This window comes from Nyctereutes procyonoides, unplaced genomic scaffold (genome assembly GCF_905146905.1).
Source record: "Nyctereutes procyonoides isolate TBG_1078 unplaced genomic scaffold, NYPRO_anot_genome, whole genome shotgun sequence".
NCBI classification, from domain to species: Eukaryota; Metazoa; Chordata; class Mammalia; order Carnivora; family Canidae; genus Nyctereutes; species Nyctereutes procyonoides.
The window spans coordinates 6,000,998-6,016,043 of NW_026575132.1; the positions used below are offsets into that span (position 1 = coordinate 6,000,998).

The 15,046-nt window shown below is 37.8% G+C and overlaps 1 protein-coding gene across 3 annotated transcripts in view; it reads right to left on the reverse strand.

Annotated features, from left to right (window-relative positions):
* HECW2 (HECT, C2 and WW domain containing E3 ubiquitin protein ligase 2) overlaps positions 1-15,046 on the reverse strand; it is a 356,852-nt gene that overhangs the window by 124,252 nt on the left and 217,554 nt on the right. For all 3 annotated transcript variants that reach the window (XM_055345429.1, XM_055345430.1, XM_055345431.1), the window contains 4 exons: positions 13,781-13,875; positions 8,605-8,680; positions 4,323-4,492; positions 1,627-1,769 (listed from right to left, as the gene is read on the reverse strand). In XM_055345429.1, coding sequence (XP_055201404.1) covers positions 1,627-1,769; positions 4,323-4,492; positions 8,605-8,680; positions 13,781-13,875 — 484 coding nt within the window. The remainder of the gene's footprint in view (positions 1-1,626; positions 1,770-4,322; positions 4,493-8,604; positions 8,681-13,780; positions 13,876-15,046) is intronic.

Genomic DNA, 15,046 nt, shown 5'->3' on the forward strand with positions numbered 1-15,046 from the left:
ACAGTTTCACGCACTGAAAAGGTTTTATTTTTGCCTTGATCATTCTTACTGGTGTATATAAAGTCACACTTTTATCAAGTGTCATTTAGATTCTGTAAATTATATGATGATAATTATATAAATTAAATTGTAGATATACTTTATTTACCATAGTTCTTACTCTTTAAAATTTTTCACTTTCTGTAAGTCTGAAAAATAACTTTTAGAAAACTTCCTAATGCATATTATCTCTACTAGAAGCAATAGGTGGAATTTCCTAGCTTTTATCAGTTAATCCAGGCTGCTAGAATTTCAGTATAATAATTCGACTTTATTGTGCTGCCTCAATCACCAATTCCATTGTCTCTGATGGCCAGACCATCAGACTCCATAAGAATCTCTTAGTTTCAGAGTTTGAAGGGGCCTTAGAGTTCAGCTGCTCTGCACACTGTATGTTTCAGATGAGGAATGCCCAAGTCAATTATGACTTGTCAAAATAGAACAGTTCATTAGTGACAGAGCGAATATGAATGATCAACCTTCCTTAGTTAGCTGGGATAACAACACATTGCTGCTCGACCTTAAAGTGTTGCTACTGATCAGAACTTCAATCCCAGCTCCACATCCTGCTCACCAACCTCAGATTCCTCATCTCTGAAATGTGTCTAATCACACTATTTACCTCCCAGAGCTGTTGAGAGGGTTACATGGGTTAATGAGAATAAAGTACTTAACCCCTGACATAGAATAAGCTCTAGGCATCTTTTTTGTTTATTTTTATTTATTACTATTGCTACCCACTACTGTTACTACACATCTGCTGCTACTGCTACACCTGCGGCTGCCACCACTACTACTATGACTACCACCACCATTGGTTCATGTTTTCTCAGAATGAAGAAGACACAAAACAAGATGGTGGCACCACCACCACTACTACTACTACTGCTGCTGCTGTATGTTTGTAATGTTCTCCTACAATAAAAAAGATACCAAAAAAGTATCCTCTAGTGCTACCTCAGAGCAGCACTGTTACTGAGTTTGTTGGAAACGACCACATAAAAATACACACACCATTTATGATAAGGGATGTTACGATTTAACTAGTTTACTCGCAACTTACAAAAAGCTTGCAGAAAGAGAACCCATCAAATCACATTTTAAAATTTTCTCAATGAGTAAACTTTGTCTAAATGAATGAATGTACCTCCTATGAGCCAAGGTCTTGTTTTAAACGGTGCTACAACAAGGTGGTTTGTTTGTTTGTTTTCTCCAGAATAGTGAATTGTCCTGATGGGATTAGTTAGGAGAAGGGAGCTGTCAACCTGACATTAGAATCCTGCGCCAGGGAAAGGCTTTTACTGACAGATTCCAATATACTTAAAGACAACTGAGTCCTATGACATTTGATGCTGAAATGCTAATGGTAGGTACATCTTGGAAAAGACACCAAAAAAATAAAAGGTATATAATGAAAACAAAGTGTTTTGGTTCTGCACAGTTTAAGGAGTATACAAACACCTTCATTTTTAAAAGAATTATCTTACCACTTCTTATCAGTAAGAAAAGTCCTAGGACTACAACGTTTCATTTCAGTTGCTTCTGTGCAAACTAATATCAAGATCCCTACAAGTGGGGGCTGATTACCCAATGGCTTGCCGCTCCAGCAACCTCTGGACTGGAATGGTTAGTTTCCCCAGAAAACGCTTGATGATGGGACGACTCTTGGCAAATTTGTCTTTAATTTCAATTTCTAAGACATCAGTAAGAAGTGCAAAAAAGGAATATTTCTGAAAACAAAAACAGATAACATGTTGATTCAGAAGAAAGACGAATATGAAATTATATCATTTTATTATTACAGAAAATGGTATCTCTTAAATCCTAATAACCTAAGAATCCGCATTGCTAGAAATATCTGCAGCCATTGTCAATCCTTTATTCTTTTTTATTTAAGATTTTATTTATTTATGAGAGAGAGAGAGAGAGAGGCAGAGGCAGAGGGAGAAGCAGGCTCCATGCAGGGTCTCCAGGGTCTCCAGGATCAGGCCCCGGGCTGAAGGCGGAGCTAAACCGCTGAGCCACCTGGGGCTGCCCCTATTCTTTTAGAATCCTTAGCATTCATGATGATTATAAAGGCATCAGTTAAGGATCTGCATTCACAAGAGGCCCCTTCAATCATTCAGCCCTTCCTGGTTCAACAGTTTTAGGAGATGCTACTATCAAATATCAAATTGTGCACAATACAATTTTAGTACTTATTACATTTATTGTATCTCAATTCTTTTAAATTTAATATCCTGTTATAGGATGGTTTTAAATTATCCCTGTGTTTGATTCACGGCAATTTTAATTCCTAATCCCATAGGATTTTGAAGTTTTACAGTACAGGTTAAAATACTTTCACTTAGTGGTTAACGTAGGAATATCTAAAGAATACTGTGGTTTCTCTGATAAATATGAGAATAAAACGATGTTTACATGGAAAGTACTTAATTTAAAGGGCACATGGGGTCATTTCATCTGGGACAGAAAAACAAAAATATAAAGTTAACATAAACTTTGTTGTTTTGCTTAGGGATGTCATTGGAGAAAATCAGATTGGATATCAATAAAGATACAAAATATAAAAAGCTTTATTCATCTAAAAGACTTTCCCATATATTACCCTCTTTACAAAGATAACACTTTCAAGGACAAGGATCTCAGGATAACAAAGTGATGGGGCTGGAATCTAACCTGAACTATTTTGCCTCTTCTCTGACATTATCCACTCAACCACAGTGATGCCAATGGTGCCAGCCAGTTTTACACTTAGGCACCACTAAGTTTATTTAGGCGTAACAATTACTAAAGTTCTGCCAAGGGCCCTGTAGTCTAGTAATCTGCTTAACAGAAAAAGCACTTGCTGAGAATGAGAGAGCGGAGTTTAAGCACTACCTCTGCCTCTGAACAGCTAGTTACATAAACCCTTCAAGCTTCAGTTTCTTAATCAACAAATAGATGATGAGCTCATCCCTTATGCCCCCTTATTAGGCCTACACTGATAACATGATTAAGAACTTTGTAGATATAAAATGTTAAGGAAAAGGAAGTTATTCCTATATCCACTATGTTCCTTCTGGAGCTCATAGTGAGGTGCAAGTTATGTCCTCTAGGCTTCTAACTACGTTAAATTAAGTGGTGTGTCTTTAAGTGTTATTTACTATTTGGAGATCATAAGCAGTTTTTTTTAAACCAGGTGTAAAAATATATGCAATATTTAATCTATTTAAATAACCATAAGAATTTCTCAGGAGAAACATCTTGCTGTGCTGGCAAGGCTCAAATAGCCATACCTTTCTTTCCAATTGGTTTTAGATCCCCTGAATTATCTCCCTCCCCAGGGAAATATTTCTACAAAATTGTTAAAACAGATTGTTGTCATTAAACATTTAGCGAATGATCTGATTAACTGTAGAACTCCCATGCCAACAAGGTTTTCCCAGAACCATTCTAACACTAGCATGTGAAATCTTGGTTATCTGAGAAATGGCTGGAGAGCTCATACTTTGTTCACTACATGAGAAACAAGGTCTCTGTTCATTCCTTGACTTGCGTAGTAATGGGAAAATCCTTTGCTTGATTTCAGTGATGCAGGGCACTAAGATGACAGGTAGCATAAGGTAACAGTGAGGAACTCTGAAGTATCTATCATAGCACATCAACAATCTAGCTTCACTCAGAATGACAATTTCTTGGATGGCTTATTTAATTAACCAAAATCTAGAAATCCAAAAAACATTTGCCAAAGCCCATAGGGAAAGAAAGTCCTTTAATTTGTACTGAATATGCACTAAAATAAAATATAAAAAATTGGGCGGGCTTTTAAAATTTTCATTTTAATTCCAGCTAGTTAACATACAGTGTTGTATCCGTTTCAGTCAAAACATAAAAATTTGACTTTTATTTCTGCCTCAGGCTCTAACGTGGCTTTCCAAGGCAATGTTACTGACCCTGTGCTTACTTAAAATTTTAAATTTTAATAATAATAAAAATAATAAATTTTATTTATTCCTCATGAATCTTTTGCATTGATTTTTATTTTTTTAAAAAACGTTTCATTAAAATATTAATTTTGATTATTGAGTCTTTTGGCCCCCTGAGTCATGTACCTCATTTGCTTTCCCTACACCTGGCCCTGGCTACAAGGGACTCTCTCACTCTCATCGGACCTTCTTTCTAGCAGAACCCCAAGACCTGTCAGCTATCTTGCCATGCTCATAGTTAGCTCTACATAGAACAGGGCTGGACGTGGCCAGCTTCCTAAGTGTCAAGTAGAAGACCCCTGAGGATCATCTTACCTCTCGGTGCCAAATTGGATTAGTGGTATTACTGATGATAGTAGACCTTCTCTCCTGCCCATGGTGGGCACAGGTGGGGAAGCTGCTCTTCTTCCCTGGCTGGATGGACATCTTCAGATAAGGGTCAGGATTGAAGAACATCCCTTTCTTTAGCCCAACTGCTCTAAGATCTTTTAAGAAAAAAAGAGAAGAGGGAGTGAGGGGAAGAGAGAGGGTTAAACAACAGCAAAACACTAACAAAGTTATTCACACTATGATGGCTTAGATAGGTGAGAACAAATGAGTTAGGCCTAATTCCAGCAGAGAGGGGTCTCCTGACAGACTGCAAAAATGAAGCCAAACACTTATCATCACCTTATGCACCTAAACTGACTTTTCCTGGGAATCATTTTGATTCTAACATGTGCATCTTCACATGGTTTGGCAACTGGCCTTTCAAACAATGTCTTGAGAGAAATGCTTAGGCAACAGTTTATTTTTAAAAGAAGAATGCTAATACGTTCTTTCATGAGAGAAAAATGAAATCTTCTACATACATATATGAAAGTATAGACCGCTGTTTAATTGGGGGTAAAACTTCAGTGCGCTCATTTAGTTGCACCACATTTAAAATATCACATATACTCCACAAATGTAATGGATATTGGGAGAAAAGGAGACCAGAAATGTTTCTAAAATTTGAATGTCACCGGCTATAGTAAGTAATGAAGAAGTTACTGTTTAGGAACTTACATATTTGATGACTGTCTCACAACTCATCTTAGATTCACTAGTTGTTATTTCACACCAGGTGAGCTGCTAAACTTCTGGCTAACGTCTAGTAAGTGAAGAGTAATACTTTTATAAAGAGGCTAAGGGATACAAACATGTCAGGCAATAAACCCAGATCCGCTGGGTCCTTAATATCTTTCTAAGAACATTAATTTGAATAAGAACATTAATTTCCATAAGATTGGCCTGAGAGCTAAGTGATCTTCACAGCTTCTGGAATAATAGAGTGTTTCTAAGTAACTTGATGCAATTATGATTAGTCTAGGGAGGTCCTGACCACTGGTCCAGAAAGAAATTCTGCAGATGCCTCTGAAGCTTCAGAGACCTTTCGATTACCGAGATCAGTAATTTATAATGATCCTAAATCATAGGAGGTCACCTGACTCACCCTACTCAAGCCCATTCATTTTTTTTTTTTTCTAATGTAGGCTCCACGCTGAGCCCAACGTGGAACCTAAACTCATGACCCTGAGATCAAGACCTGAGCTGAGAGCAGTAGTCAGATGCCAACCGACTGCACCACCCAGGCGCCTCCCCAAGCCCATTCTTGAAACACAGTCTTTGTAAGTAGAACAGAATTGGTCTTGGGTCGCCCATAGAACCAGATTCTCTAGGGAGTGCTGCCTGGCGGAGGCTCACCCATGGCTGACAAGAACTTGTGGCCTAGTGTGCTGTCTGATGACAACTATCTGGGAGCACAGGACGCGGTTTTAGTATGTCAGCAAAGGTTGAAAAATTCAACCAAGAAGCCCTCATGTTAAGAACACTGCATGAAATGCAGTAAGATATTTGATCCAAAAACCAGTGGCAGAAGGGAATGATGAGTAAGGAACTAGACAGGCACGTCCGAGAAGCCGCTGTAAGCTCATTAGCTTTACAGCCCCCACTCCCAGCACTTCACAAGCTACAGAGTCATTATTAATACAGCTCCTACCTCTTACTATCAACTTAATAATGCTACATGTTTTCACTTGGCTTTATTTAGCAAAAAATAGCTTTAAGAGAAAAACACAATTTGCATACTTATTACTTTTCTTGATTATGCTCACCTCAGACACAAAGACAAAAGAATAATATTCTTTAGATATTAAATCTACCCCTAAACAAGGGATTTCTTCACAGTAAATGAAGAGTAAGGTGTAGAAATGACTGCCACAAGCCTGACAGAGCTAAATTATTCATGCAAAGCACTTCTTTGAACAAAGAACATTCCATCAGAAAATTAAGTCACTGTGATAAAAGAGGTCACTATTAACCTTCATAGCAAATTTTTCCACAAGGAATAGTGTACAAATAAGTCTTCATTAATAAATATAAGAAACTACCAATTACTTGTAGCCTGATTATTCAGTTCCTGTATCCAGCTCATTTCTGCTCTTGCTTCTCCCTTTTGACTTTTATAAATTTTACTGCTCATGAATGTCCACATAACCTCATTGACCAAAAAACTCAAAGTCACAAAGGTATGACATGTGAAATATCCTAGTTTAAAGTCTTATTTGGAGAAGATTAAGATATTAATCAAAACAGTTTTTGTTTTAGATGTGGAGTTCAATTATTTGTGTCCCTACTTACCACTGATAATCAAGAGTAGAACATGTGCAGGCAGCCATCGACAGTGCTTAAATGCTCATGGATAAATATTACCATTAACGGACAACCTGCTAAAACTGCATTAATTTTTCAGAATTACAGTTATCATCTTTCATCTTCTATAATTTTTAGCCATTTCTGTACACCATCTGCAAATATCTGACAATATATTAGGAAATAAAACAGTTATAAAGTAGCCAGCCACCACATGTATTGAAGTGGGATGTTGGAGGAAATTATATTTAAAGAAGAAGCATTTGGTGGTGCCCCAAAGCTTATTTTCTACTTTTTTAGGAAAATGTCCTAGGATTTTCAACTTCTAGATGGTCATTCTCCTACGGTGAGTTAATTAGAATCCCTTCGAGTCAAAATCGGTATGTGTACATCATATTTAGAATGATGTTGATTGCCTGAAAGCTTAGGGCAATGCTTCTAAACTGAGAAAACCATGGAATGGTCACACTCTAAATTTTCTGAGCCGTGGATATTGGCTAATTGTTCCCTACTTATAAATAAAGGATTTCCATACCTGCAGAGCCTCAGGACTAGGAAGGTCTAAAGCCAATAGATGTTTTGAGGAGACACACAGATAATGAGGGTAGGGGAGTAGTACTACTGGCAGTGGTCCTTGTAAGTCTATCCTTCTAAAAACCTAGATACGTTTTAAACCCTGAGGGTTCCAAGCAAAACATACTCATTGGTCAAATCTGAACCATAAGCCACCAGTTTATGACTTCTCAGAGTCACCAGAGAACCATAGCAAAAAAGGCTTTCATAGTAAGTAATCTCACATGGCAGGGAAGGAACATGCTAGAACAGAAATGGATACTCCGAAGGCCAAGGCCAGCAATGAATTATTATGTACACTTTCATCATATGTGGTAATTATGCATCATGGAAATGTCTGTTTTCAAGATCCGTTTTCTCTCACTCTTGAGAATGTCAGTTTTCATTCACAACACTTTTTGCAGCCAAGAAAGGGAATCTAATTTACATTTCAGAAGTACTGCATCCATGGAAAAATGAAAACAAAACATCTTACAGTGACAGACCTCTGTTAGACGGCATTTTGTATGTATCGTAGCACAGTTGTCTGGTTTAAAAGTCCATTTCAAATACGGAGTTTCTTAGGCATTCTTGCCTTTATAAGTGTCAGTTATTTTTTTAAAATCAGTAGCTTTCAAACTTTTTTGACCGTGACCTACCTATGAAATCTGTTTTACTCTGAAATCCAGTATACACATGCATAGGTGTGTGCACTTTTTGTGTGAGAGTTCGGTTTGTATAAACTGATGTTCTATGAAAAAATATTTCCCTTTGGTATAAAACGCTGATTTTTTTCTCCTCTTCTTTTTTTGAATAGCTGGTTTCAACTAAATTAAACTTATAAAACACAAATGAGTTCCACCTCACAATCTGAAAAGTGGTGCTTTTTAAATAAACACACAAGCAATTAAGAGTATTTCAGTCTCCAGAAAATAAACAAAAAAGCTTGTCTTATCACCTTTCCAACTTTTATGTATATTTCTCCACAGAAACAGGAGTATCCCTTGGCTTATTTTTCTTAGTCTCCAACTTTTCCCTTTCTCTAGATAAGAAAATTTCTCTAGAGCTAAGCACACATTGTTTTCAAGGATCAAAGTTCTACAGTGGGGTGAGCACATTATAGTGTTCTTTTAAAGTAACTGTACAGAGTTACAGTCTTTTTATCACCAGAAAATCTGGTGGAAGAAATAATCCCTGAGTTTATATTAATAATCTAATGGTAAGAAATATACTTGAATTTCCAGAAGTATAACTGAAAAAATAAATAACTACTTCATATATCACATATGAGAATCTATAACGAAAAATAACCACTTGTGCCTTTGAAATTATACACTTTCAAACTGAACATCAGGTTTAAAGACATTCTTACCTGACAACGTAAAGCTAACTAGCTTCCGAGAATGCTGATTTCCAGAAGCACCTCCTTCCATGCCTTCTGCCCCCATCTGCAGAAGGAAAACACATATTGGAAGTTTCACAGGAGCGTGATGGTACTCAACTTTCTTAAGAAGCCACATATGTTTGCAAATATGATGATTTTTTTTGTGTGAACATGCATTGTCATATGTGCCTTTTCATAAGCTATCTTGGAATTGAGACATAAATACACATTCTCAGAGATGAAAGAGTCATACCTCAATTTAGCCTTTACGCCAAATGAAACCAACACGAACTTCTAAATTCTCTGGGATATGAATCAACCTGCTTCACATTCTTTTATTTCTTTGGTAAGAATATGGTTGGTATGTAGCAAATGTACTTATGTTGCTATTACTATATTAACATATTCCTTTAAGATAAAAATCAAACACAGATGTATTAGGAAAACTTAGAATATACTAAACAGGTGATTTATATCAAACTCATCCATGTTTTTGTAGGATTCTCCTCTCTTGCCAACTATTTCTGAGTGACTGCATGGGTGTCCCACTGCCCTTTCAGTCTCCTATTTTATGGTCCTGAAGGTACACGGTACATGGCATTGTAAGTAGCAATGACAAGAATTGGCAATGCTGTTGTACTGGTTATTGTATTGTAAAAGTTCTCCTAAAAGCTCTCAAGGAGATTATATCTCAGTTGAAAGCAGTCATTTACAGACCACATAGCAGATCTAGCCTTTCTCTCAATTTATGTATAATTAGTGCTCAATTTATGACATACTAGAAAAAAAGAGTTTCCTGTTTCTCCAAAACAGAAGTCCACAATACTGTAAGGTACAGAAGTAAACGGTAGAATGTTGAATAGTTAGGAAATAGAAACCACATTTTAATTCTAAACTTTAGATTAAACCCTTGCATCGAATTTTTGTAGTGCTCCCTTAACTCCTTTAAAAATCACACACCATCAAATGCAAACTGGTGCAGCCACTGTGGAGAACAGTACATGGCTTCCTCAAAAAATTAAAAACAGAATTACCATATGATTCAGTAATTACACTACTGGGTATTTGCCCAGGGAGAATGAAAACACTAATTTGAAAAGATACATGCACCCCTTTGTTTATAGCAGCATTATTTACAACAGCCAAGATACAGAAGCAGCGCAAGTGTCCACTGATAAATGAGTGTATAAAAAAGATGCGGTGGATGTACACAATAGAATATTACTCATCCATAAAAAGAAAGGAATCTTGCCATTTGCAGGAACAGGGATGGAGCTAGAGAGTATAATGCTACAGACAACAAACTGGTAGTTACCAGGAGAGAGCTGGGGTTGAGGGGTGGGGACAATGGGTGAAATAGGTGATGGGGAGACTGGGATTAAAGAGCACACTTATCATGATGAGCACCGCGTAATGTATAGAATTGTTGAATCATTATATTGTACACTTGAAACTAATATAACACTGTAGGTTAATTATACTTCAATTTTAAAAAAATCATATACTGCTAAGAGACAAAACTTTCACTAATCCAAGCAAAGCTGAGCAATTTTAAAATAAATTCCATTCAAATTTTGAAATATAAATTTCTACTTCCTTCTCTACTTCCTATACCTTAATCAAAACTATTCTGTATGGTGCTTAACTGATTCCTGATGTTTTCAAATGTCATCTGCAATAAACTAGGGTACCATGAGGTATCTTCATTTCATCTTACCCATAAAACTAGCTACTTGATAATTCTGGGTTGGCTCTCAACAAGTATGTATGTTTTACTCTAATGTGCTGTTCCCCCTCTGACACCATCCACAGCTCACCTGGAACAGAGACAGCAGCAAACTGGCCAGATAACTGATGTCGGTCACTGTCTCATCCTGCTTTCACCACATATATCCCTGGGCTATAGAGTGATGAACAGTGTGAGGTAGGACAGGATGCTCCTGAGACAGACATTCAGCAACCTGCCCCTCCAAGTCCTGGGTATAGCTAGACATCTGATAAGTCATGGCCCCCCCTCCAATGGACCACACTGCCCAATGAGATGTGTCCCCTTCAAAAATTTGATGTCTCTACCCATATTAAGCGAGTTCAAGGAGATGGAAAAGATTCATGGTCTGTCTTCATTTAAACCTATTTAAAATGCTAGAAGATATTACAGAAACACAGGAAAATGCCTTTGAATTCTCATTCTAAAAATATAAACCACCATCTAACAAAAGGCTAATGTGAAACAATTCTCACAGAATTCACAGATTGTGTTCATTACTACAACTGTGGCAAGTGCTCATCTGAAATAATACTCAAAGAATTCAATTTTATTATTCATGACAATGAAGTCGGGAAAGACCACACATTACCACTAGATATAGGGACATCATGATAAGAAACACATCTGCCCTCAATGTTTAGAGAGAGGTTTTTAAATAAACTCACTCCATAGATTGATTCCAGGAAAACCCAGAAGCAACACCGACAATCAAGTGTTGGAACAATACATGGTAGTGAGTGATGCTAGTCTTTATCTGTCCCCAAAGCCAAAGGATTTCCTGTTCCAACTGCCTGAGACACATATCACTGTGTACTCTGATGAATGACAATGACGTCAAAGTACAAATGACAGAAAAGACATAACTTTTTTAAATCCCTGATTCATTGCAAAAGGATATATGAGAGAGGAGGCCGTAAGATTAGGATGGCAACTCATTTCCTTCCCTACAGAGTTGCTCAGTTACTTCTTCCAGGACTGTTGTTTGCGTATGGTCATGGAATAATTAAACTAAAGAGCTTTGTAATGTCAATGCTGTCAATCAGTGACACTAACTAGACACAGGTCATATAACTAGGTGACCATCATGCTGTGATAGAAACACAGCATCATGAGGTGTCCAAGTGGCACAGCCTTCCAGTTTTGGTTACAGACCCAATTGTCTCAGCTGGGGCAGAAATATATTGACTACCAACTTCATTAGTCATCCTTTGAACCAAAATATGTTATTCTGAGGGCCCAAAGTGTATCTGTGAAGCTTTTAAGGTTTTCTAAAACCTGTCTGAAGCAAATTAATTATCTCCAAACTCTCCACAGGCTTTGACACAGTAATCTCAATGCGAAATCAATGGGATGAGATCAATGTTCACCAAGCTGTAAATAATGCTGTCTTCAATGATATCTGATCACTGAAACTGCTCAGGTCTAAGAAAATCTGAAGCCAGAAAATCATGTTTGGAAGCCACTGTCTACTTTCATGCAATATTAATTTCCCAAAGGTTTTATTATTTAAAAACCTCAGTTTTCCAGTTTTATAGTTTTTCTTTTTAGAATATTAATTAAAGCATATTCCAGTGCTTAGTATGTGATGTTACAGATTTCATAATCAATCATTATTATTCTCCTTATGACCTTCAAAGTCTTGTGTAGTAAATGTGGATTATTCTTTTAAATGCTAAACAATGTTTTACTACATGGGAACTCAAATATAACTCAAAAGTGAGATGAAATATTCAGATACTGAAGACTTTATGCTACTACTCCTACTATCTGAAATATTCTTCCTTCCCCCTCTTCACCTAAGTGACTCCTACTCATCCTTCAGATTGTCCTGCAAACACACCTTCTTCAAGGAAGCCTACCAAGACCTACTTGACTGGGATAAATCCTACTAGTATAAGCTGTCATAGTCCCATTTTACTCCCTCTCATAGTAATTATCACTCAAATAAATGTAGTTTAACTTAACCAATGTCTCTTGTCCCCACCAGATGTGAGAGCAAGGACTGGGTTTTGGCTTATCATGTCATCCCCGGTGGTAGGTGCCATGCCTCGTACTTAGCAGGTACCTGATGAATATTTGTTTGAATAAATAAATGAAAAGGAAAGATTTCATGATACAGCATTGGTGGGTCTGGGCAATTTCAAAATGCCATTTGCAGAGATTACTTTCTAAATTTTGGGGAGTCAACATGGCCACCTACCTATTTCCAAAAATGCATTTATCTATAAATGCATACATACACACAACACACACATGTGCACATACACACTGTTATAAAGATTCTATATTGTGGGAATCAATATTCTTCTTCTATACTTTTGTGGCCTGATTTTTATTAATGGCTTATAGAAACTGCAATGCTTTACATATCTTAGACTCTAAGAATCTCCCCAAACCATCTGAACCCAATCACCCATGTACAATGGAGTATATACCGCAAAGCTGTTAGATTCTAAAATTAGTCAATGAAGTGAAAAATCACTAAATTGTGAAAAGTAATCCTTTGGAGAATACCATGCTGAAAATGGACATACTTTCCTTCAAAAGTTGAACACAACCAGTTTCCCCCAAAACTAAATTAAATTATCTCTTTCTTCACTTGAGGACCGTGTGAAGAGATCGACTTCCACTGAGTGGCCATGCTATACCAAAAATGTTGTATCTTTAGGCACCAGAGCCCAACTCAGCATGAACAGATCTGGTGCTTAGACCTTCTGAGGGAATAGCATATTCAGGATCCCCATCTCATACTCTTAAATTTTTTTTTTTTATTTATTCATGATAATCACACAGAGAGAGAGAGAGGCAGAGACACAGGCAGAGGGAGAAGCAGGCTCCATGCACCGGGAGCCCGACGTGGGATTCGATCCTGGATCTCCAGGATCGCGCCCTGAGCCAAAGACAGGCGCCAAACCGCTGTGCCACCCAGGGATCCCCCCATCTCATACTCTTTAGGGTGAAAGCTTGTTACGTAGACTGGCAGGTAGAACCACACATGACTTACGTTGTTATTTTTCCCTTTTACTCAGCTCATGTAAATTAAACTCAGGTAAGATACAATGCTACTATTTCCTCCCAACCAGTCACCTAGACTAAATTTAGACTTAGTTTAAGACTAAGTTTGATGAGGTACTCACTAATTTGCTTCATGAATGGGTTCTCTGAAGCGTGGACTATTTACAGAGTTGTTATAAATCAAATCATATTTTTCCACTGATTTATATTATGGATCCAGGTAAGTCCAGCCAAGTTACTTCCTTTCCTAACACGGGTGCCCATGCTGTTATGCATTTCCTTTTTCATTGTTCCCCATAACCCTGCCAGAGCTGCACAGACAAAAATAGAAACCAAGGCCCTGGGATCCTCCTGAGGAAGCCGACAATGAGGGGCACTCACCATCACAGCAGGGTTCTTCACCGTAATGCAGGGGGTCGTGGCGCGAAGGGCTCCACTAATGCCGTGGTAGTATTTAAAACAGATTTTTATCTCCGCTGCAAATCGATTGGAGAAAAACAATCATTTAAACACTGAATCAAGTCATTTAGGAATTGGCCGAGAAATCCACCCCGTCACCTCTCAGAAAATCCTACTCATGAGTCTGAATGATCCCTTCTTTTCCAATCAGAAAAAGTATACCAACTCCTGTTTGTTTTTATGTGGTCCTCTGAAATTCTCTAAGAACATCCCAAATATATGAAAAAATAATGCACAAAAACAACACACCATGATATGTATAGTGTAGGGCTACGATTTAAAGCAGCCACCATTCACAGAGGCCATCCAACACGTGACCCCACCCCATCTTTGTCTCTGCTCTGATTGTTACTTATTCTTCACTTCAACCTTGGGAGGCACAGATGCCTGTCCCCACAGTACAGAAGTGCTGAGGCTTGCAGAAGGTCAAGCAAACAGGAAATGACAGAGTCAGGATTCAAACCCAATCTGCCCCATGCCAAAGCCTTAGCTCCTCCTAACCTCTACAACACAGACACACTGCCATGGTCGATGGAAATAGAAAAAAAAAAAAAAAGGCAGTCTAATGAAGTAAAAAAGAATACTGTAGTAGACTCTGCAGTGATAAGGAATCTGTACTTTAATTTTCCAAGTGGCTTCAATGCAGCCACTAGGCAGGGATCAGATTTAGGAACCACTGGCATATACATATGGATAGATGAAGAGATGAATAGATGAGAGAGAGAGAGAGAGAGATGTGGAAATATATCTCTCTCCCCAGAGGTGTATGCATGTGTGTATGTGCATACAATCTGAGCTTGACAAAAAACAATACAAATGCTAATTATTGATTTTGAAAAGTAATGACAATTTCAAAGACCATGAAGCCAAAATGTGTCAAAGATAGAACCCACAGCCACCAGAGTTCCTCTGTATACAGAGTATCTGAGTCACTGCAGTGCTACTGCAAGATCCCTTTTTTCCAAGGTGTCCTGTAATATAGGCAATGATGCTGATGGGCAGGCCCCAGGGAAGAGTTCCAGCCTATAGGAGTGGAGCTCCTATCTCAACTGAGTCACTTGGGTTGTTACAGTGGGGCCACTAGATGTATTTCCCCAAGGAAGTTAAGAGTCCATTGACCCTCCTCCTTGCACCAAACAGCCTCCTACAGAGTATTTGGTTTGCCTATTTTAAGAGAAAGATAGAATG